This window comes from Oncorhynchus masou, unplaced genomic scaffold (genome assembly GCF_036934945.1).
Source record: "Oncorhynchus masou masou isolate Uvic2021 unplaced genomic scaffold, UVic_Omas_1.1 unplaced_scaffold_4520, whole genome shotgun sequence".
NCBI classification, from domain to species: domain Eukaryota; kingdom Metazoa; phylum Chordata; class Actinopteri; order Salmoniformes; family Salmonidae; genus Oncorhynchus; species Oncorhynchus masou.
This window is the reverse complement of record NW_027010915.1, coordinates 2,487-27,626: the sequence shown is the minus strand read 5'-3', so window position 1 is coordinate 27,626 and position 25,140 is coordinate 2,487. Positions and strand designations below refer to the sequence as shown.

Here is a 25,140-nt window from a genome sequence, read left to right as displayed (position 1 = left end):
GGCTGTGGTTTTTATTGGCTGTGGTTTTATTGGCTGTGGTTTTTATTGGCTGTGGTTTAGCTGATAATCAGTAAAGCTGATAATAAAATAATACCATTAGTAATACTGGTGACTTAAAGTCGTCTGGATCACTGCTGAAGGTTTCAACAACTGTAATAACATATTGTAAGACCAAAGTCATAGACATTATGTGAAATGTGAAAAATTAAGACAAAATATGACTATTGTTCTTCACTTGACCATCTTATTGTTAGAAGACAGTTGTCAAAAAGTTTGTAAAAGCATTTAAACATTCACTACATTGACTGTCTGACTTTGTCGTTCACACAGGAGAGAGACGTGACTGTCGCGGATCCTCTGGGGAGCCTCAACAATGTCATGAGGCTGAGAGGAGTCCCTCCAGATCAAAACACCTCAAGAAACCCCAGCGGCGATCCACAGGAAAGAAACCTCACCTCTGCTCTGACTGTGGGAAGAGTTTCACCTCTTCAACAGAACTTAAAATACACCACAGAATCCATACAGGAGAGAAACCTTATAGCTGCACTGACTGTTTGAAGAGATTTTCTCAACTAGGGAACCTGACAAAACACCAGTTGACACACACAGGAGAGAAGCCTTACCACTGCTCTGACTGTGAGAGGACCTTTTCAACATCACAGCGTTTAAAGCTGCACCAGCGAACGCACACTGGAGAGAAGCCTTACCACTGCTCGGACTGTGGGAAAAGCTTAACCTCCTCAAGTGAACTGATTATACACCAGCGAACACATACAGGAGAGAGGCCATATGGCTGTGATCAATGCGGGAAGCGATTCACTCAGTCATCAAACCTGACTGTACACAAGAGAATACACACTGGAGAGAAGCCTTATCGCTGCTCCAACTGTGGATTGAGCTTTACTACCTCAAGCTATCTGATAACACACCAGAGAACACATACAGGAGAGAAGCCTTATAGCTGTGATCAATGTGGGAAGAGTTTTACTCAGCCAAGTCACCTGATTGTACACCAGAGAATACACACAGGAGAAAAACCTTACCACTGCTCTGACTGTGGGAAGGGTTTTGTTAGATCATCACATTTAAAATCTCACCAGAGAACACACACAGGAGAGAAGCCTCACCACTGCTCTGAATGTGGGAAGAGTTTTGCTTTATTAGACATACTGATAGTACATCAGAGAACCCACACTGGTGAAAAGCCTTACCACTGCCCAGACTGTGGGAAAAGATGTACTACCTCAAGTAACCTGATATCACACAAGAGAACCCACACTGGAGAGAAACCTTACCACTGCTCTGACTGCGGGACGAGTTGTTCTACCTCAAGCAACCTGGCAGTACACCAGAGAACACACACTGGAGAGAAGCCTTATGGCTGTGATCAGTGTGACAAGAGATACTCTCATTCAAGTTCTCTGATTAAACATCAGAAAATACACTCAGGAATTCCACAGAGTGTAGAATGACCTCCGCCAAGACCTGGGTAGTTGAACACGGAGAGTGAAATGATCTCCAACACCAGACCTGGGTAGTAGAACACGGAGTGTAGAATGATCTCCAACACCAGACCTGGGTAGTAGAACACAGAGTGTAGAATGATCTCCAACACCAGACCTGGGTAGTAGAACACAGAGTGTGGAATGATCTCCAACACCAGACCTGGGTAGTAGAACACAGAGTGTGGAATGATCTCCAACACCAGACCTGGGTAGTAGATCACGGAGTGTGGAATCATCTCCAACACCAGACCTGGGTAGTAGAACACAGAGTGTAGAATGATCTCCAACACCAGACCTGGGTAGTAGAACACGGAGTGTGGAATCATCTCCAACACCAGACCTGGGTAGTAGAACACAGAGTGTAGAATGATCTCCAACACCAGACCTGGGTAGTAGAACACGGAGTGTAGAATGATCTCCAACACCAGACCTGGGTAGTAGAACACAGAGTGTGGAATGATCTCCAACACCAGACCTGGGTAGGAGAGGCCACTCTGTGTTCTATCTTGTAAAAACATATTTAGGAAGCTGTGGAAATTCATTTATTAATGTTAATATGAATTAAAACACGTTTATTCTCTTATATACCTTAATACTTAATATTTTCAAATTATATTATGTGAGCTTATAACATAAAAATAATAAAAAATATTAAAATGTTTAAAGTATAGTTTTTTTTTTTAAAGTACTAATGTTACTTTACCTAACAAGCAAAATACTTAAATACATGTAATTATGTTAAATATATGTACTTATGTTAAATATATGCAATTATGTTTAATATATGTAATACATTTAACTGAACTACTGGTGAATACCATTCATTCCCCTGGATGACGTTACGGTATGCAGGGTTTAATATATAAACTGCTGGTCCTCAGTCTCATGGTACAGCGTAAAGTATTCACCCCCCATGGCATTTTTCCTATTTTGTTGCCTTACAACCTGTAATTTAAATTGATTTTTATTTGGATTTCATGTAATGGCCATACACAAAATAGTCCAAATTGGTGAAGTGAAATGAAAAAATATATTTATTTCAAAAAATTATATATATATAAAAAAAACTGAATAGTGTTGTGTGCATATGTATTCACCCCCTTTGCTATGAAGCCCCTAAATAAGATCTGGTGCAACCAGCTACCTTCAGAAGTCACATCATTAGTTAGATTATACACAGGTGGACTTTATTTAAGTGTCACATGATCTCAGTATATATACACCTGTTCTGAAAGGCCCCAGAGTCTAAGCAAGGGGCACCACCAAGCAAGCGACACCATGAATACAAAGGAGCTCTCCCAACAAGTCAGGGACAAAGTTGTGGAGAAGTACAGATCAGGGATGGGTTATAAAAAATATCAGAAACTTTGAACATCCCATTATTATTATTATTAAAAAATGTAAAGAATATGGAACCACAACAAATCTGTCAAGAGAGGGCTGCCCACCAAAACTCGCGGACCAGGCAAGGAGGGCATTAATCAGAGAGGCAACAAAGAGACCAAAGATAACCCTGAAGGAGCTGCAAAGCTCCACAGCGGAGATTGGTGTATCTGTTCGTAGGACCACTTTAAGCCGTACAATCCCCAGAGCTGGGCTTCATGGAAGAGTGTCCAGAAAAAAGCAATTTCTTAAAGAAAAAAAAGTAAGCAATCATGTGGGAAACTCCCAAAACATATGGAAGAAGGTACTCTGGTCAGATGAGACTAAAATTGTGCTTTTTAGCCATCAAGGAAAACGCTATGTCTGGCGCAAACCCAACACCTCTCATCACCCCAAGAACACCATCCTCACAGTGAAGCATGGTGGAGGCAGCATCATGCTGTGGGGATGTTTTTAATTGGCAGCGACTGGGAAACTGGTCAGAATTGAAGGAATGATGGATGGCGCTAAATACAGGGTAATTCTTGAGGGGAAACCTGTTTCAGTCTTCCAGAGATTTGAGACTGGATGGAGGTTCACCTTCCAGCAGGACAATGACCTTAGGCATACTGCTAAAGCAACACTTGAGTGGTTTAAGGGGAAACATTTAAATGTATTGGAATGGCCTAGTCAAAGCCCAGACCTCAATCCAATTGAGAATCTGTGGTATTACCTAAAGAAGGTGGCTCTACAAAGTATTGACTTTGGGGGGTGAATAGTTATGCACGCTCAAGTCTTCAGTTTGTTTTGCCTTATTTCTTGTTTGTTTCACAATAAAAAATATTTTGAATCTTCAAAGTGGTAGGCATGTTGTTAACCTCTTAATCAAGTGATACAATCCCCCCAAAATATATTTTTAATGTCAGGTTGTAAGGCAACAAAATAGGAAAAATGCCAAGGGGGGTGAATACTTTCGCAAGCCACTGTAGCTTGTATCTTATTTCATGATCAACTGAATAATGTTTCTATCAATATTTATTTTGTTTTTCATCAATAAACTGATTGATTTATAGATTCATGATTTTTTTTGTTGGGGGGTGAAATCGACAGGGTTTTTATCAGGTCTCATTGGTTGACCTTTACTGTCTCTGTGGTAAAACAGAGACAGTAAATGGTCAGGTGGATGGTCAGGGTGGATGTTCAGTGTGGATGGTCAGGGTGTTTCGTCAGAGTGGTCAGGGTGGATGGTCAGGGTGTTTGGTCAGTCATTGCTCTGGATAAGAGCATCTGCAGGAAGAGGTTAGATTGAGGACTATATGATAAATGGGGAGATGAGAAACAGAAAGAGGTTAGATTGAGGATTAGATGGTAAATGGGGGAGATGAGAAACACGAAGAGAATAGATTGAGGCCTATATGATAAATGGGGGAGATGAGAAACAGAAAGAGGTTAGATTGAGGACGAGATGGTAAATGGGGAGGGGAGATGAGAAACAGAAAGAGGTTAGATTGAGGACGAGATGGTAAATGGGGGAGGGGAGAAACAGGAGGTCAGATTGAGGCCTATATGGTAAATGGGGGAGGGGAGATGAGAAACAGGAAGAGATAAGATTGAGGACTAGATGGTAAATGGGGGAGGGGAGATGTGAAACAGGAAGAGGTTAGATTGAGGACGAGATGGTAAATGGGGGAGGGGAGAAACAGGAGGTCAGATTGAGACCTATATGGTAAATGGGGGAGGGGAGATGAGAAACAGGAAGAGGTTAGATTCAGGACGAGATGGTAAATGGGGGAGGGGAGATGAGAAACAGGAAGAGGTTAGATTAAGGACGAGATGGTAAATGGGGGAGGGGAGATGAGAAACTGGAAGAGGTTAGATTGAGGCCGAGATGGTAAATGGGGGAGATGAGAAACAGGAAGAGGTTAGATTGAGGCCTATATGGTAAATGGGGGAGGGGGGATGAGAAACAGGAAGAGGTTAGATTGAGGACTATATGGTAAATGGGGGAGGGGAGATGTGAAACAGGAAGAGGTTAGATTGAGGACTAGATGGTAAATGGGGGAGATGAGAAACAGGAAGAGGTTAGATTGAGGACAAGATGGTAAATGGGGGAGGGGAGATGAGAAGCAGGAAGAGGTTAGATTGAGGACTAGATGGTAAATGGGGGAGGGGAGATGAGAAACAGGACGAGGTTAGATTGAGGACGAGATGGTAAATAGGGGAGGGGAGATGAGAAACAGGAAGAGGTTAGATTGAGGACGAGATGGTAAATGGGGGAGGGGAGATGAGAAACAGGAAGAGGTTAGATTGAGGCCAATTTGGTAAATGGGGGAGATGAGAAACAGGAAGAGGTTAGATTGAGGACTATATGGTAAATGGGGAGGGGAGATGAGAAACAGGAAGAGGTTAGATTGAGGACTATATGGTAAATGGGGGAGGGGAGATGTGAAACAGGAAGAGGTTAGATTGAGGACTATATGGTAAATGAGGGAGGGGAGATGTGAAACAGGAAGAGGTTAGATTGAGGACTAGATGGTAAATGGGGGAGATGAGAAACAGGAAGAGGTTAGATTGAGGACAAGATGGTAAATGGGGGAGATGAGAAACAAGAAGAGGTTAGATTGAGGCCTATATGATAAATGGGGGAGATGAGAAACAGAAAGAGGGTAGATTGAGGACTATATGGTAAATGGGGAGGGGAGATGAGAAACAGAAAGAGGGTAGATTGAGGACTGTGTGGTAAATGGAGGAGGGGAGATGAGAAACAGAAAGAGGGTAGATTGAGGACAAGATGGTAAATGGGGGAGGGGAGATGAGAAACAGGAAGAGGTTAGATTGAGGACTAGATGGTAAATGGGGGAGATGAGAAACAGGAAGAGGTTAGATTGAGGACTAGATGGTAAATGGGGGGGGGGGAGAAACAGGAGGAGGTCAGATTGAGGCCTATATGGTAAATGGGGGGGAGATGAGAAACAGGAAGAGGTTAGATTGTGGACTAGATGGTAAATGGGGGAGGTGGATGAAACAGGAAGAGGGTAGTAGATGGTAAATGGGGGAGGGGAGATGAGAAACAGGAAGAGGTTAGATTGTGGACTATATGGTAAATGGGGGAGGGGAGATGTGAAACAGGAAGAGGTTAGATTGAAGACGAGATGGTAAATGGGGGAGGGGAGATGAGAAACAGAAAGAGGTTAGATTGAGGACTATATGGTAAATGGGGGAGGGGAGATGTGAAACAGGAAGAGGTTAGATTGAAGACGAGATGGTAAATGGGGGAGGGGAGATGAGAAACAGAAAGAGGTTAGATTGAGGCCTAGATGGTAAATGGGATTTGCCTTCTCAACATTGAAAAAAGCCGCAATTGTAATGTTCATGTTCTGGGAATGATTACCAAGCATTTTATCAATGTCCCTTTCAGGCTAAAAAAAACAAAAGGAGGGTGGATGGACAGGGTGGATTGTCAGGGTGGATAGTCAGGGTGGTTGGTTCGGGTCAGGGTGGATGGTCAGGGTGGGTGGTCAGGGTGGATGGTCATGGTGGATGGTCAGGGTGGATTGTCAGGGTGGTTGGTTAGGGTCAGGGTGGATGGTCAGGGTGGGTGGTCAGGGTGGATAGTCAGGGTGGTTGGTTAGGGTCAGGGTGGGTGGTCAGGGTGGATGGTTAGGGTCAGGGTGGATAGTCAGGGTGGATGGTTACGGTGGATGGTCACGGTGGATGGTCAGGGTGGTTGGTTAGGGTCAGGGTGGATGGTCAGGGTGGTTGGTTAGGGTCAGGGTGGATGTTCAGGGTGGATGGTCAGGGTGTTTGGTCAGAGTGGTCAGGGTGGATGATCAGGGTGTTTGGTCAGGGTGGATGGTCAGGGTGGTTGATCAGGATGGATGGTTAGGGTGGATGGTCAGGGTGGATGGTCAGGGTGGTTGGTTCGGGTCAGGGTGGATGGTCAGGGTGGGTGGTCAGTGTGGATGGTCAGGGTGGATGGTCATGGTGGATGGTCAGGGTGGATTGTCAGGGTGGATGGTCAGGTTGGTCAGGGTGGATGGTCAGGGTGGTTGATCAGGGTGGATGGTCAGGGTGTTTGGTCAGAGTGGTCAGGGTGGATGGTCAGGGTGGTTGATCAGGGTGGATGGTCAGGTTGGTTGGTCAGGGTGGATGGTCAGGATGGATGGTCAGGGTGGATGGTCAGGGTGGTTGGTCAGGGTGGATGGTCAGGGTGGTTGGTCAGGGTGGATGGTCAGGGTGGGATCAGGGTGGATGGTCAGGGTGGTTGTCAGGGTGGTGGTCAGGGTGGATGGTCAGGGTGGATGGTCAGGGTGGTTGATCAGGGTGGATGGTCAGGGTTGATGGTCAGGGTCAGGGTGGGTGGTCAATGTGGATGGTCAGGGGTGGATGGTCAGGGTGGATGGTCAGGGTGGTTTGTCAGGGTGGTTGGTCAGGGTGGATGGTCAGGGTCAGGGTGGGAAGTCAATGTGGATGGTCAGGGTGTTTGGTCAGGGTGGTGGTCAGGGTGGATGGTCAGGGTGGATGGTTAGGGTCAGGGTGGATGGTCAGGGTGGATGGTCAGGGTGTTTGGTCAGGGTGGATGGTCAGGGTGGATGGTCAGGTTGGTTGGTCAGGGTGGATGGTCAGGATGGATGGTCAGGGTGGTTGATCAGGGTGGATGGTCAGGGTGGTTGGTCAGGGTCAGGGGTTTGGTCAGGGTGGTTGGTCAAGGTGGATGGTCAGGATGGATGGTCAGGGTGGTTGTCAGGGTGGATGGTCAGGGTGGATGTTCAGGGTGGATGGTCAGGGTGGTTGGTCAGGGTGGTTGATCAGGGTGGATGGTCAGGTGGATGGTTGGTCAGGGTGGATGTTCAGGGTGGATGGTCAGGGTGGTCAGGGTGGATGGTTATGGTCAGGGTGGAAGGTCAGGGTGGGTCACGGTGGATGGTCAGGGTGGATGGTCGGAGGATGGGGTGGATGGTCAGGGTGGTGTCAGGGTGGATGGTCAGGGTGAATGGTCAGGGTGTTTGGTCAGAGTGGTCAGGGTGGATGGTCAGGGTGTTTGGTCAGGGTGGATGGTCAGGGTGGTTGATCAGGGTGGATGGTTCAGGGTGGATGGTCAGGGTGGATGGTCAGGGTGGTGGTTGGTTCAGGGTGGATGGTCAGGGTGGATGGTCAGGGTGGATGGTCAGGGTGGATGGTCAGGGTGGATGGTCAGGGTGGTGGATGGTTAGGGTCAGGGTGGATGGTCAGGGTGGGTGGTGGTCAGGGTGGTTGGTCAGGGTGGATGGTCAGGGTGGTCAGGGTGGATGGTCAGGGGGATGGTCAGGGTCAGGGTGGTCAGGGTGGATGGTCAGGGTGTTTGGTCAGAGTGGTCAGGGTGGATGGTCAGGGTGTTTGGTCAGGGTGGATGGTGGATCAGGGTGGATGGTCAGGGTGGATGGTCAGGGTGGTTGGGGTGGATGGTCAATGGTCAGGGTGGGTGGTCAAAGTGGATGGTCAGGGTGGATGGTCAGGGTGGTTGGTAAGGGTGGATGGTCAGGGTGGTTGGTCAGGGTGGATGGTCAGGGTGGTTGATCAGGGTGGATGGTCAGGGTGGTTGATCAGGGTGGATGGTCAGGGTTTATGGTCAGGGTGGATGGTCAGGGTTGATGGTCAGGGTCAGGGTGGGTGGTCAATGTGGATGGTCAGGGTGGATGGTCAGGGTGGTTGGTCAGGGTGGTTGGTCAGGGTGGTGGTTGGTCAGGGTGGATGGTCAGGGTCAGGGTGGATGGAATGGATGTGGATGGTCAGGGTGGATGGTCAGGGTGGATGGTTAGGGTCAGGGTGGATGGTCAGGGTGGATGTCAGGGTGGATGGTCAGGGTGTTTGGGAGTGGTCAGGGTGGATGGTCAGGGTGTTTGGTCAGGGTGGATGGTCAGGGTGGATGGTCAGGTTGGTTGGTCAGGGTGGATGGTCAGGGTGGTTGATCAGGGTGGATGGTCAGGGTGGTTGGTCAGGGTCAGGGTGTTTGGTCAGGTGGTGGATGGTCAGGGTGGATGGTCAGGGTGGTTGATCAGGGTGGATGGTCAGGGTGGATGGTCAGGATGGATGGATGGTCAGGGGGTGGTCAGGGTCAGGGTGTTTGGTCAGGTTGGATGGTCAGGGTGGATGGTCAGGGTGGATGGTCAGGGTGGTTGTCAGGGTGGATGGTCAGGGTGGATGGTCAGGGTGGATGTTCAGGGTGGATGGTCAGGGTGGTTGGTCAGGGTGGTTGATCAGGGTGGATGGTCAGGTTGGTTGGTCAGGGTGGATGTTCAGGGTGGGTGGTCAGGGTGTTTGGTCAGATGGTCAGGGTGGATGGTTAGGGTCAGGGTGGAATGGTCAGGGTGGATTGGTCAGGGTGGATGGTCAGGGTGGATGGTCAGGGTGGATGGTCAGGGTGGATGGTGGGGGTGGTTAGTTAGGGTGAGGGTGGATGTTCAGGGTGAATTGTCAGGGTGTTTGGTCAGAGTGGTCAGGGTGGATGGTCAGGGTGTTTGGTCAGGGTGGATGGTCAGGGTGGTTGATCAGGGTGGATGGTTAGGGTGGATGGTCAGGGTGGATGGTCAGGGTGGTTGGTTGGTCAGGGTGGATGGTCAGGGTGGGTGGTCAGGGTGGATGGTCACGGTGGATGGTCAGGGTGGTTGGTTAGGGTCAGGGTGGATGGTCAGGGTGGATGGTCAGGGTGGATGGTCAGGGTGGTTGTCAGGGTGGATGGTTAGGGTGGATGGTCAGGGTGGATGGTCAGGGTGGTTGGTTCGGGTCAGGGTGGATGGTCAGGGTGGATGGTCAGGGTGGATGGTCAGGGTGGTTGGTTAGGGTCAGGGTGGATGGTCAGGGTGGTTGGTCAGGGTGTTTGGTCAGGGTGGATGGTCAGGGTGGATGGTCAGGGTTGGATAGTCATTGTGGTTGGTTAGTGGTCAGGGTGGATGGTCACGGTGGATGGTCAGGGTGGATGGTTAGGGTCAGGGTGGATGGTCAGGGTGGATGTTCAGGGTGGATGGTCAGGGTGTTTGGTCAGAGTGGTCAGAGTGGATGGTCAGGGTGTTTGGTCAGGGTGGATGGTCAGGGTGGTTGTCAGGGTGGATGGTCAGGGTGGATGGTCAGGGTGGTTGATCAGGGTGGATGGTCAAGGTCAGGGTCAGGGTGGGTGGTCAAAGTGGTGGATGGTCAGGGTGGATGGTCAGGGTGGTTGGTCAGGGTGGATGGTCAGGGTGGTTGGTCAGGGTGGATGGTCAGGGTGGTTGATCAGGGTGGATGGTCAGGGTGGTGGTAAGGGTGGATGGTCAGGGTGGTTGGTCAGGGTGGATGGTCAGGGTGGTTGATCAGGGTGGATGGTCAGGGTTGATGGTCAGGGTCAGGGTGGGTGGTCAAGGGTGGATGGTCAGGGTGGATGGTCAGGGTGGTTGGTCAGGGTGGTTTGTCAGGGTGGTTGGTCAGGGTGGATGGTCAGGGTCAGGGTGGGAAGTCATGTGGATGGTCAGGGTGTTTGGTCAGGGTGGGTGGTCAGGGTGGATGGTCAGGGTGGATGGTCAGGGTTGTTTATCAGGTTGGATGGTCAGGGTGTTTGGTCAGGGTGGATGGTTAGGGTCAGGGTGGATGGTCAGGGTGGTTTATCAGGTTGGATGGTCAGGGTGGGTGGTCAGGGTGGATGGTCAGGGTGGATGGTTAGGGTCAGGCTGGATGGTCAGGGTGGGTCAGTGTGGATGGTCAGGGTGTTTGGTCAGAGTGGTCAGGGTGGATGGTCAGGGTGTTTGGTCAGGGTGGATGGTCAGGGTGGATGGTCAGGTTGGTTGGTCAGGGTGGATGGTCAGGGATGGATGGTCAGGGTGGTTGATCAGGGTGGATGGTCAGGTTGGTTGGTCAGGGTCAGGGTGTTTGGTCAGGTTGGTTGGTCAGGGTGGATGGTCAGGTTGGTTGGTCAGGGTGGATGGTCAGGATGGATGGTCAGGGTGGTTGATCAGGGTGGATGGTCAGGGTGGATGGTCAGGGTGGATGTTCAGGGTGGATGGTCAGGGTGGTTGATCAGGGTGGATGGTCAGGTTGGTTGGTCAGGGTGGATGTTCAGGGTGGGTGGTCAGGGTGTTTGGTCAGAGTGGTCAGGGTGGATGGTCAGGCTGTTTGGTCAGGGTGGATGGTCAGTGTGGATGGTCAGGGTGGTTGATCAGGGTTGATGGTCAGGGTCGATGGTCAGGGTCAGGGTGGGTGGTCAGTGGATGGTCAGGGTGGTTGGTCAGGGTGGATGGTCAGGGTGGTTGGTCAGGGTGGATGGTCAGGGTGGTTGATCAGATGGTCAGGGTGGTTGATCAGGGTGGATGGTCAGGGTCAGGGTGTTTGGTCAGGGTGGTTGATCAGGGTGGATGGTCAGGTTGGTTGGTCAGGGTGGATGTTCAGGATGGATGGTCAGGGTGGATGGTCAGGGTTGATGGTCAGGGTGGATGTCAGGATGGATGGTCAGGGTGGTTGATCAGGGTGGATGGTCAGGTTGGTTGGTCAGGGTCAGGGTGTTTGGTCAGGTTGGTTGGTCAGGGTGGATGGTCAGGATGGATGGTCAGGGTGGTTGATCAGGGTGGATGGTCAGGGTGGATGGTCAGGGTGGATGTCAGGGTGGATGGTCAGGGTGGTTGATCAGGGTGGTTGATCAGGGTGGATGGTCAGGGGTGGTCAGGGTGGATGTTCAGGGTGGGTGGTCAGGGTGTTTGGTCAGAGTGGTCAGGGTGGATGGTTAGGGTCAGGGTGGAATGTCAGGGTGGATTGTCAGGGTGGATGGTCAGGGTGGATGGTCGGAGGATGGTCACGGTGGATGGTGGGGGTGGTTAGTTAGGGTGAGGGTGGATGTTCAGGGTGAATTGTCAGGGTGTTTGGTCAGAGTGGTCAGGGTGGATGGTCAGGGTGTTTGGTCAGGGTGGATGGTCAGGGTGGTTGATCAGGGTGGATGGTTAGGGTGGATGGTCAGGGTGGATGGTCAGGGTGGTTGGTTGGTCAGGGTGGATGGTCAGGGTGGTGGTCAGGGTGGATGGTCAGGGTGGATGGTCAGGGTGGTTGGTTAGGTCAGATGGTCAGGGTGGATGGTCAGGGTGGATGGTCAGGGTGGATGGTCAGGGTGGTTGATCAGGGTGGATGGTCAGGGTGGATGGTCAGGGTGGATGGTCAGGGTGGTTGGTTGGTCAGGGTGGATGGTCAGGGTGGATGGTCAGGGTGGATGGTCAGGGTGGTTGGTTAGGGTCAGGGTGGATGGTCAGGATGGTTGGTCAGGGTGTTTGGTCAGGGTGGATGGTCAGGGTGGGTGGTCAGGTTGGATGGTCAGGGTGGTTGGTTAGTGTCAGGGTGGATGGTCAGGGTGGATGGTCAGGGTGGATGGTTAGGGTCAGGGTGGATGGTCAGGGTGGATGTTCAGGGTGGATGGTCAGGGTGTTTGGTCAGAGTGGTCAGAGTGGATGGTCAGGGTGTTTGGTCAGGGTGGATGGTCAGGGTGGTTGATCAGGGTGGATGGTCAGGGTGGATGGTCAGGGTGGTTGATCAGGGTGGATGGTCAAGGTCGAGGGTCAGGGTGGGTGGTCAAAGTGGATGGTCAGGGTGGATGGTCAGGGTGGTTGGTAAGTGTGGATGGTCAGGGTGGTTGGTCAGGGTGGATGGTCAGGGTGGTTGATCAGGGTGGATGGTCAGGGTGGTTGGTAAGGGTGGATGGTCAGGGTGGTTGGTCAGGGTGGATGGTCAGGGTGGTTGATCAGGGTGGATGGTCAGGGTTGATGGTCAGGGTCAGGGTGGGTGGTCAATGTGGATGGTCAGGGTGGATGGTCAGGGTGGTTGGTCAGGGTGGTTTGTCAGGGTGGTTGGTCAGGGTGGATGGTCAGGGTCAGGGTGGGAAGTCAATGTGGATGGTCAGGGTGTTTGGTCAGGGTGGGTGGTCAGGGTGGATGGTCAGGGTGGATGGTCAGGGTTGTTTATCAGGTTGGATGGTCAGGGTGTTTGGTCAGGGTGGATGGTTAGGGTCAGGGTGGATGGTCAGGGTTGTTTATCAGGTTGGATGGTCAGGGTGGGTGGTCAGGGTGGATGGTCAGGGTGGATGGTTAGGGTCAGGCTGGATGGTCAGGGTGGATGTTCAGTGTGGATGGTCAGGGTGTTTGGTCAGAGTGGTCAGGGTGGATGGTCAGGGTGTTTGGTCAGGGTGGATGGTCAGGGTGGATGGTCAGGTTGGTTGGTCAGGGTGGATGGTCAGGATGGATGGTCAGGGTGGTTGATCAGGGTGGATGGTCAGGTTGGTTGGTCAGGGTGTTTGGTCAGGTTGGTTGGTCAGGGTGGATGGTCAGGATGGATGGTCAGGGTGGATGGTCAGGGTGGATGGTCAGGGTGGATGGTCAGGGTGGATGGTCAGGGTGGATGGTCAGGGTGGTTGGTCAGGGTGGATGGTCAGGTTGGTTGGTCAGGGTGGATGGTCAGGGTGGATGGTCAGGGTGTTTGGTCAGAGTGGTCAGGGTGGATGGTCAGGCTGTTTGGTCAGGGTGGATGGTCAGGGTGGTTGATCAGGGTTGATGGTCAGGGTCGATGGTCAGGGTCAGGGTGGGTGGTCAAAGTGGATGGTCAGGGTGGTTGGTCAGGGTGGATGGTCAGGGTGGTTGGTCAGGGTGGATGGTCAGGGTGGTTGATCAGGGTGGATGGTCAGGGTGGGTCAGGGTGGATGGTCAGGGTCAGGGTGTTTGGAGGGTGGTCAGGGTGGATGGTCAGGGTGGTTGATCAGGGTGGATGGTCAGGGTGGATGGTCAGGTTGGTTGGTCAGGGTGGATGGTCAGGATGGATGGTCAGGGTGGATGGTCAGGGTTGATGGTCAGGGTTGATGGTCAGGGTGGATGGTCAGGGTTGATGGTCAGGGTGGATGGTCAGGGTGGATGGTCAGGATGGGTCAGGGTGGATGGTCAGGGGTCAGGGTGGATGGTCAGTGGTCAGGGTGGTTGATCAGGGTGGATGGTCAGGTTGGTTGGTCAGGGTGGATGGTCAGGATGGATGGTCAGGGTGGATGGTCAGGGTTGATGGTCAGGGTGGATGGTCAGGGTGGATGGTCAGGGTGGATGGTCAGGGTGGTTGGTCAGGGTGGATGGTCAGGGTGGTTGGTCAGGGTGGATGGTCAGGTTGGTGGTCAGGGTGGATGGTCAGGATGGATGGTCAGGGTGGATGGTCAGGGTTGTTTATCAGGTTGGATGGTCAGGGTGTTTGGTCAGGGTGGATGGTCAGGGTGGTTGGTCAGGGTGGATGGTCAGGGTGGTTGATCAGGGTGGATGGTCAGGGTGGTTGATCAGGGTGGATGGTCAGGGTGGTTGATCAGGGTGGATGGTCAAGGTTGATGGTCAGGGTCAGGGTGGGTGGTCAATGTGGATGGTCAGGGTGGATGGTCAGGGTAGTTGGTCAGGGTGGATGGTCAGGGTGGTTGGTCAGGGTGGATGGTCAGGGTCAGGGTGGGAAGTCAATGTGGATGGTCTGGGTGTTTCGTCAGGGGTGGATGGTCAGGGTGGTTGTTCAGGGTGGATGGTCAGTCTCGACACCACAGCAGAACAGTCCACACCAGACCCTGACCATAGAGTCGACATCACAGCCGAACAGACAAATGAAGAACCCCAAGCCCAGCGGCTCTTACCCCCTCTGAGCACCCCCTGTCAGCCACCCTGATAGCCCTTCTGACAACCCCCCACACCCACTGAGGACAAACACAAGACACAGATTGTACTACTTATGGACTCAAATGGGAAATATATAGAAGAAAAAAAAAAACTTTTTCCCAAACACAGTGTGTCTAAACTCTGGTGTCCAAACACCCAGAGCGCCCTAGACCTTCTGTCTGAGGCCAAACTAGGCTCACCCAGCCACATAATAATACACACAGGCACAAACGACCTGAGGGCACAGCAGGAAAGAATGGCCACAGCACTGAAGGGAGTGATTGAAAAGGCTTCTTCTACTTTCCCCAACGCACAAGTGGTTATCTCCACCCTGCTACCACGAAAAGACTTCCACCCTGCCACAATACAGCGGGTAAACGCAAGTATTTCCCGTGACTGTGCCTCAAAACCCAACGTTTTCCTGGCCCACCACTCCACCCTGGACTTTAACAGCCTCTATGACCAGGTCCACCTCTACAAGGCAGCAGTGCCCATCTTTGCCCGAACTCTAAAGGACATCGCTCTCAAACGTATCCCCAACACTTCACACAGGAGCAACAGATCAATAGACACCCCACCCAGACCAGCGAGACACCCTCCCAGACCTGCAGGACCCCCCCCTGGACCTACACATAGAGGACCCACGCCAAGAGGAATTACATCCAGACCACCGCACACCCAGACACATCCACACCGCTACCCCAACCAATCAACACCCCCACGTCAATCATGCCCACACCCCATTTAGGCCCCCTCAGATCAGACCTATGCCACTCCTGCCCACCCCATGCACCCCACCCCCGCAAAGAGGGCCTCAACATGGAAGCCACACATACGCCCAGGTAGTGAGCGGGCAAACAGTCCCAACCCCCACTCTCACACTCGCCCAAGCCAATGGCATGTACCAGATGCTCAACAGGCTCTGCTCACACTTACTGGCCTGAGGCCAAACCACAACCAACAACATTGGACACTTTATGGAACAAAAAGCCTTTACTATTTCATCCTGGAATATCCAAGGCCTGAGGTCATCTGCCTTTGGCCTGAAGAGCAGAAACCTGGACTTCACCAAAGAAATCGGTAATACAGACATTGTCATCCTGCAAGAAACCTGGTATAGAGGAGACAGACCCACTGGATGCCCTCTAGGCTACAGAGAGCTGGTAGTCCCATCCACCAAACTACCAGGTGTGAAACAGGGAAGGGACTCAGGGGTATGATAATTTGGTATAGAGCAGACCTAACTCACTCCATTAAATTAATCAAAACAGGAACATTCTACATTTGGCTAGAAATTCAAAAGGAAATTATCCTAACAGAGAAAAATGTCCTCCTGTGTGCTACCTATATCCCCCCACTAGAATCCCCATATTTTAATGAAGACAGCTTCTCCATCCTGGAGGGGAAATCAATCATTTCCAGGCCCAGGGACATGTACTAGTCTGTGGCGACCTAAATGCCAGAACCAGACAAGAACCTGACACCCTCAGCACACAGGGGGACAAACACCTGCCTGGAGGTGACAGCATTCCCTCCCCGTATGCCCCCTAGGCACAACTATGACAACATAACCAACAAAAACGGGTCACAACTCCTGCAGCTCTGTCGCACGCTGGGTATGTACATAGTCAATGGTAGGCTACGAGGGGACTCCTATGGTAGGTATACCTATAGCTCATCTCTTGGCAGTAGTACTGTAGACTACTTTATCACTGACCTCAACCCAGAGTCTCTCAGAGCGTTCACAGTCAGCCCACTGACACCCCTATCAGACCACAGCAAAATCACAGTCTACCTAAACAGAGCAATACTCAATCATGAGGCATCAAAGCCAAAGGAACTGAGTAACATTAAGAAATGCTATAGATGGAAGGAATGCAGTTTGGAAACCTACCAAAAAAACAATTAGGCAACAACAAATTCAATCCCTTTTAGACAATTTCCTGCGTAAAACGTTCCACTGTAATAGTGAAGGTGTAAACTTGGCAGTAGAAAATCTTAACAGTATATTTGACCTCTCAGCTTCCCTATCAAATCTAAAAATCTCAAATAGAAAAACCGAAGAAAATTAACAACAATGACAAATGGTTTGATGAAGAATGCAAAAATCTAAGAAAGAAATTGAGAAACCTGTCCAACCAAAAACATAGAGACCCGGAAAACCTGAGTACGCCTTCACTATGGTGAATCACTAAAACAATACAGAAATACACTACGGAAAAAGAAGGAACAGCATGTCAGAAATCAGCTCAATGTAATTGAAGAATCCATAGACTCTAACCACTTCTGGGAAAATTGGAAAACACTAAACAAACAACAACACAAAGAATTATCTATCCAAAATGGAGATGTATGGGTAAACCACTTCTCCAATCTTTTTGGCTCTATAACAAAGAATAAAGAACAAAAACATATACATGATCAAATACAGATCTTAGAATCAACTATTAAAGACTACCAGAACCCACTGGATTCTCCAATTACATTGAATGAGTTACAGGACAAAATAAAAACCCTGCAACCCAAAAAGGCCTGTGGTGTTGATGGTATCCTCAATGAAATGATCAAATATACAGACAACAAATTCCAATTGGCTATACTAAAACTCTTTAACATGATCCTTAGCTCTGGCATCTTCCCCAATATTTGGAACCAAGGACTGATCACCCCAATCCACAAAAATGGAGACAAATTTGACCCCAATAACTACTGTGGAATATGCGTCAACAGTAACCTCTGCATTATCATTAACAGCAGACTCGTACACTTCCTCAATGAAAACAATGAACTGAGCAAATGTCAAATTGGCTTTTTACCAAATTACCGTACAACAGACCATGTATTCACCCTGCACACCCTAATTGACAACCAAACAAACCAAAACAAAGGCAAAGTCTTCTCATGCTTTGTTGATTTCAAAAAAGCCTTCGACTCAATTTGGCATGAGGGTCTGCTATACAAACTGATGGAAAGTGGTGTTGGGGGTAAAACATACGACATCATAAAATCCATGTACACAAACAACAAGTGTGCGGTTAAAATTGGCAAAAAACACACACATTTCTTCACACAGGGTCGTGGGTTGAGACAGGGATGCAGCTTAAGCCCCACCCTCTTCAACATATATATCAACGAACTGGCGCGGGCACTAGAAAAGTCTGCAGCACCCGGCCTCACCCTACTAGAATCTGAAGTCAAATGTCTGCTGTTTGCTGATGATCTGGTGCTTCTGTCACCAACCAAGGAGGGCCTACAGCAGCACCTAGATCTTATGCACAGATTCTGTCAGACCTGGGCCCTGACAGTAAATCTCAGTAAGACCAAAATAATGGTGTTCCAAAAAAGGTCCAGTCACCAGGACCACAAATACAAATTCCATCTAGACACTGTTGCCCTAGAGCACACAAAAAACTATACATACCTTGGCCTAAACATCAGCGCCACAGGTAACTTCCACAAAGCTGTGAACGATCTGAGAGACAAGGCAAGAAGGGCATTCTATGCCATCAAAAGGAACGTAAATTTCAACATACCAATTAGGATTTGGCTAAAAACAACTTGAATCAGTCATAGAGCCCATTGCCCTTTATGGTTGCGAGGTCTGGGGTCCGCTCACCAACCAAGACTTCACAAAATGGGACAAACACCAAATTGAGACTCTGCACGCAGAATTCTGCAAAAATATCCTCCGTGTACAACGTAGAACACCAAATAATGCATGCAGAGCAGAATTAGGCCGATACCCACTAATTATCAAAATCCAGAAAAGAGCTGTTAAATTCTATAACCACCTAAAAGGAAGCGATTCCCAAACCTTCCACAACAAAGCCATCACCTACAGAGAGATGAACCTGGAGAAGAGTCCCCTAAGCAAGCTGGTCCTGGGGCTCTGTTCACAAACACACCCTACAGAGCCCCATGACAGCAGCACAATTAGACCCAACCAAATCATGAGAAAACAAAAAGATAATTACTTGACACATTGGAAAGAATTAACAAAAAAACAGAGCAAACTAGAAGGCTATTTGGCCCTACACAGAGAGTACACAGCGGCAGAATACCTGACCACTGTGACCGACCCAAAATTAAGGAAAGCTTTGACTATGTACAGACTCAGCGAGCATAGCCTTGCTATTGAGAAAGGCCGCCGTAGGCAGACATGGCTCTCAAGAGAAGACAGGCTATGTGCTCACTGCCCACAAAATGAGGTGGAAACTGAGCTGCACTTCCTAACCTCCTGCCCAATGTATGACCATAATAGAGAGACATATTTCCCTCAGATTACACAGATCCACAAAGAATTCGAAAACAAATCCAATTTTGAAAAACTCCCATATCTACTGGGTGAAATTCCACAGTGTGCCATCAGAGCAGCAAGATTTGTGACCTGTTGCCACGAGAAAAGGGCAACCAGTGAAGAACACGCACCATTGTAAATACAACCCATATCTATGCTTATTTATTTTATCTTGTGTCCTTTACCATTTGTACATTGTAAAAACACTGTATATATATATAATATGACATTTGTAATGTCTTTATTGTTTTGAAACTGCTGTATGTGTGATGTCTACTGTTAATTTGTATTGTTTATTTCACTTTATATATTATCTACCTTACTTGCTTTGGCAATGTTAACACATGTTACCCATGCCAATAAAGCCCCTTGAATTTAATTGAATTGAGAGAGAGAGAAATGGACGATGACATCAAGCAGATTCTGATTGACTCAGCCTAAATGTTTCAAATCATCACTTTGTATTTGCATTAATCAATGCATGGTTCCCTTTATATACGTTTCATATAATGTTATAATATTATCATTTAAATATATAGATATATTTTTTAAACAAATCGTTAAAAGGTATTCACTTTTTGCATCTAAATAAAATAAAATGTTTCCCTCAACTGCATTACCCACTCCAGTCAGCAGATGGCTGCTGACTGTGACGTGTTATTTAGTGGACGGAACTTCTTCTTTTTTTTACGCAACAACAGCTAGTCAGCCATCTCGGAAACCAAAAATAGCTGAAACATTAAAGCCCTCTTGACGCTTTCTGGTATATTAGCCACGGTGTTTGGACACATTTATGTCATCTAGTTCGTTGTCACAATTAATGTAATATTTACGTTGTTGTTTTTGGTCAGCTAGCTGGCTGGTTAAGTTAGCACTAGCATAGCTAGCTAACATCTCCGACCATGAGGTCACTAAACTACTCTTCTGTTAAAGAAGTGAAAGAGGAGGAGGAAGAGGAGGCTGTTACAGTGAAACAAGAAGAGGAAGACGTTTCAGTGAAAGAAGAGGAAGACGCGTTCAGAGTGAAAGAGGAGGAGGATGTTAGTGTAAAAGAAGAGGAAGAAGAGAAAGAGGAGGATGATGTTAGTGTAAAAGAAGAGGAAGAAGAGATGGACATTTCAGTGAAAGAAGAGGAAGAAGCGTTCCGAGTGAAAATGGAGGAGGATGTTAAGGTGGAGGAGGAAGAGAAAGAGGAGGATACCGTTTTTGTAATGAAGGAGGAAGGAGAGATAACTGTCATATTGGAGGAGGAAGAGGAGATTGGAGAACTGATTAACACCAGTAAGTATTGTCCTAACAGTAGCGCACACTATGAATGCCTCATGAGCTTTAGTTCAACTGTCATAACCCATCAGAAACCCCAAATAGAAGCTTTGTTTACTCTGTAAACTAATTAAATGTAAACGAACACTGTATTGCCTCAACATAGTTAAAGCTATAATGTTGATATCATGGATGGTTTGCATCCATAGGTCTGTCTATGAATTTGAGAGCGGTTACTTAAGTGATAATGCCCACGAAGCTGGTGTTTGTTGTATATTGGCACGGGTGTTGTTCGTATGGGCCAGGCAAACCGTGCCAATATATCCAACAAAACACCGGCTTCAATTGGAATTATCAGGTTTATACAACGCGTTACCAACATATTCAAATAATGATTGACATATTTTCATTAAAAACGTAATTTTGATTAATTTATTCATACTATTTCATCCTTCCACAATTATAAGGTCCAGATACAAATCTAGGGTTGCTAGCTATTTTTGTTCTATATCGATAGACGCGAACCAGTCGTTCGTTCTTCTTGTTCTATATAGACGCGACTCAGTCGTTCGTTCTAAATGTTCCATTGCCATACTGACTGGTAACGTTCTTATCCCTCGCTTGCTATCAATCCAACTGCGGCTAATTTACAGTCACGTCAAACAGTACAGCCATGCAGAATCACAGCAAAGTAGCTGCATTTGTTTAAGCTGTTTTCTAGTAACATTTATTTGGATAAATCCATAACAATGAGATGAGGCACGATTTCGCCTGGAATAGAAATATTACGGAAATGTAAATTGAAAAAGGTCAAACGAAACGAAGTGCATTTTGTTTGCAGTCTTTCCAGCTTCAGTTAGCCATAGTTGACCATGCTATATATGATGCCAGCTGATTCATGATTTCGACTGGATGAGAAACGCTACCTGACTCTCTCTCTCGTCCAGACCCCTACACAAACAATGTTGCAAATGTCAGAGAGACAGACAGCAAGGTTTATACAAATCTCCATTGTTGAAAACTAAAATGTTAGTCTGGATAAGAGCGTCTGCTAAAGACTTAAATGTAAATGTGAGATAATGTCTAGATGCTTTTTATAGTGGAGATAAAGGTTATAAATTGCCTGGCTGGGCTGATGAGACAGTGGATTGTGCAGTCAGATGAAACAAAGTACATTTTCATTTTAATGTTGTAGATTTAGCCGGTGGTAACTTGTGGAATAGACACCAGCTGGAATGCGGTTTTAACCAATCAGCATTCAGGATTAGACTCACCTGTTGTATACATTTCTCCACCCCCATTCTTCAGTTTATTAGCAAGACGCTTTATCGTTTCAGCTGCAGATTCCTATCCAAGATTTAATCAGCAACAGAATGACCACTCTGATGCAAGGAATGTCCAGAATATTTTGGTGTCTCGTTCCCTATGCTGGTGAAGACACTTATGTCGTGCTCCATGTTGGATCTAATATCTCTAGTAATAAGACGGTTATCCTTCATGTTGGATCAAATATCTTTAGCAATAAGACACTTATCCTCCATGTTGGATCTAATATCTTTAGCAATAAGACAGTTATCCTCCATGTTGGATCTAATATCTCTAGTAATAAGACTTATCCTCCATGTTGGATCTAATATCTTTAGCAATAAGACAGTTATCCTCCATGTTGGATCTAATATCTCTAGTAGTAAGACACTTATCCTCCATGTTGGATCAGTTAATGGATCTAATATCTAGTAGTAAGACACTTATCCTCCATGTTGGATCTAATATCTCTAGTAGTAAGACAGTTATCCTCCATGTTGGATCTAATATATCTAGTAGTAAGACACTTATCCTCCATGTTGGATCTAATATCTTTAGCAATAAGTCAGTTATCCTCCATGTGGGATCTAATATCTCTAGTAGTAAGACAGTTATCCTCCATGTTGGATCTAATATATCTAGTAGTAAGGCACTTATCCTCCATGTTGGATCTAATATCTTTAGCAATAAGTCAGTTATCCTCCATGTTGGATCTAATATCTTTAGTAATTAGACACTTATCCTCCATGTTGGATCTAATATCCCTAGTAGTAAGACACTTATCCTCCATGTTGGATCTAATATCTCTAGTAGTAAGACAGTTATCCTCCATGTTGGATCTAATATATCTAGTAGTAAGACACTTATCCTCCATGTTGGATCTAATATCCCTAGTAGTAAGACACTTATCCTCCATGTTGGATCTAATATCTTTAGCAATAAGACAGTTATGCTACTGTACGACTGGAGTTTAACAGCGGTGCCTAAAGACTCTTTCATGTTTTTTGAAGGTCACGAGTTAACCGTCTGACTCTGTCGTTCACACAGGAGAGACGCGTGACAACCGTGGATCCTCTGGGGAGCCTCAACAACAACATCATGATGCTGACGAGGCAGAGGAGAGTCTCTCCGCATCAGCACACCTCAAGAAACACCAGCAGAGACCCAAAACGAAAACTCACTGCTGCTCTGACTGTGGGAAAGGTTACAAATATTCATCAGCTCTTAAAAAACACCAGAGGTTCCACACCGGAGAGAAAGTATACCACTGCTCAGACTGTGGGAGGAGGTTTACTTCCTCAGTCGGAATGCAATTACACCAGAGAACCCACACTGGAGAGAAACCGTACCACTGCTCAGATTGCGGGATGGGTTTTACTACCTCATGTAGACTGATATCACATCAGAGAATCCACACTGGAGAGAAACCATACATCTGCTCTGACTGTGGGATGAGTTTTACAACCTCAGGTGGAATGATATCACACCAGAGAGTACACACTGAGAAGACTTTTGCTGCCCGGACAGCCCTGGCTACTCACAAACGAATCCACACTAGGGAGAAACCATTTCACTGCTCCGACTGTGGAATGAGCTATATTACCTTCAGCGGCCTGAAAACACACCAGTCTAAACATACCGGAGAGAAACCGTATAGCTGTGATGTATGTGGGGATAGTTTTTCTCTCTCCACAACCCTATCTATTCATAAACGAATACACACAGGTGAGAAACCTTACCACTGCCTTGACTGTGGAATTAGCTTTTCTGCCTCAAGTGGCCTGAGAAGACACCAGAGAAAACATACAGGAGAGAAGCCTTATAGCTGTGATCAGTGTGGGAAGGGTTTTCTTCGATCAGACTCCCTGGCAAAACACAAGGCAAGAGCCACAGAGTGTAGAATGATCTCCAACACCAGACCTGGGTAGTAGAACAGAGTGTAGAATGATCTCCAATACTAGACCTGGGTAGTAGAACAGAGTGTGGAATGATCTTTGTGATAACTTTTGATGTGGTAGTGTGTGTGTGTGTGTGTTCAACCTGTATTTAAAAATCCTACCACTTTTGATTGATCTAATGTCAAATGATCACAATTTTAATTTTGTAAATGGTGGAACATTTTATAGAAAATGTTATAGATGGAGCATCAGGACAATACATGTGATGTTTTGGTGTAGTTGGAGACCCTAGAAGTTTTCACATTCCAGATATTGCTGCATATAAACAGAAAAATGTATTATTTAATATCATGTAGCCTCGACTCCAGGTTTCATTGACGTTGCTCTCCAAAAGCCTGAGCAAGTTCATTTTGGAAAAGTAGGTATGAAAGCATCCTGATTACCTTTGGCTGATGGCTGATTGGCTGCTGGCTGATTGGCTGAGAGTATACTCCATTTTTCCAAATCAACCATCATTTCCATCCCTCTTCAGAAACAGAGTAAGCTAAGAAAACTCATTTCAGTCTTCTATAAACCCTGGGACCCTGACCCTGGGACCCTCGGACCCTAACCCTGGAACCCTGACCCTGACCCCTTTCGCCGGGACCCTAACCCTGGGACTCGACCCTGGGACCCTAACCCCTTTCCCTGGGACTCTGACCCTGGGACCCTAACCCTGGAACTCTGACCCTGGGACCCTAACCCTGGAACTCTGACCCTGGGACTCTAACCCTGGGACCCTGAACCCTTTCGCCGGGACCCTAACCCTGGGACTCGACCCTGGGACCCTAACCCCTTTCCCTGACCCTGGGACTCTGACCCTGGGACCCTAACCCCTTTCCCTGGGACTCTGACCCTGGAACCCTGATCCTGGGACCCTAACCCTGGAAACCCTGACCCTGGGACCCTAACCTTGGGACCCTAACCCCTTTCCCTGGGTAAACTTGGAACATTGTTATACGCGTAAGTAAATAAAGGAGTGGATGAGAGACTGGGTTTGTATGTCAGAGGTTAATGGTTCTCTGTAGAAAGACAGATGCTAGCCTAGCTGAGTAATGGCTGTGGAATGTGTTGGATGGACCGGAGGAGATCACAGGATTGCTATAGGGTAAGCGGATGGACATCTGTGGATTAGGCGAAAGAGGGGTCGAAGTCAGGAGGTCAGGTCAGATCCCCTGAAGGGGATAAGATGTAAGGATTGGAGAGGAGTGTCCCAAGTGGTGTGTATATACTGGTGATGGTGGAAACATGTTGTTGTCTGAATTACAGCTGTAACGACCCTTTGGGAAGAATTAAACTTGCTTAAGCTTCTAGTGTCCGTGAGTTATTTACTCTGAAAAATTAGAACCTAACAGATGGTAAGCCATCTATTCCATCAATGATTCCCAATCAAAACTGAGCTTCAGCAATTGTCACAAAAAACAATGAATATATGAGTTGTGCAAGGTTGGTAGAGTCTTATTCAAAACCCAACCAACCAAATAAAAGAGAGCCAGAAAACCTAAGCTTAGATTATTTTTCCCTTCACAACAAAACAGAAGATTCGTAACATTGGTTAGCTTGCTAGCCTAGCTGGGTAAGCTAGCTAGCTTAGCTGGGTAAGTTAGCTTGCTAGCCTTGCTGGGTAAGTTAGCTTGCTAGCCTTGCTGGGTAAATTAGCTTGCCAGCCTGGCTGGGTAAGTTAGCTTGCCAGCCTGGCTGGGTAAGTTAGCTTGCCAGCCTGGCTGGGTAAGTTAGCTTGCTAGCCTGGCTGGGTAAATTCGCTTGCTAGCCTGGCTGGGTAAATTCGCTTGCTAGCCTGGCTGGTTCTGTATTAAACT

General features: G+C 47.9%; 2 protein-coding genes across 2 annotated transcripts; both read left to right on the top strand.

The window, feature by feature from the left end:
• Positions 1-330: 330 nt before the first annotated feature.
• Positions 331-1,652, top strand: LOC135535151 (zinc finger protein 239-like; the record flags this gene model as incomplete). Its single annotated transcript, XM_064961866.1, has 1 exon — positions 331-1,652. A coding segment is annotated over one exon (1,142 nt), but the record flags the coding sequence as incomplete, so codon positions are not given.
• A 17,864-nt stretch (positions 1,653-19,516) lies between these two features.
• On the top strand, positions 19,517-24,631 carry LOC135535150 (zinc finger protein OZF-like). The gene is made up of 2 exons (XM_064961865.1): positions 19,517-20,096; positions 22,431-24,631. The coding sequence occupies exons 1-2, from the start codon at positions 19,718-19,720 to the stop codon at positions 23,309-23,311; spliced, it is 1,260 nt and encodes a 419-aa protein (XP_064817937.1). The 5' UTR covers positions 19,517-19,717; the 3' UTR covers positions 23,312-24,631.
• Positions 24,632-25,140: the final 509 nt, after the last annotated feature.

Excerpts from the sequence above, each read along its gene's own strand:
- LOC135535150 (XM_064961865.1), top strand. The coding sequence starts at position 19,718 with ATGAGGTCACTAAACTACTCTTCTGTTAAAGAAGTGAAAGAGGAGGAG. Across the intron at positions 20,097-22,430 it reads TGGAGAACTGATTAACACCA|GAGAGACGCGTGACAACCGT; the intron begins GTAAGTATTGTC and ends TCGTTCACACAG.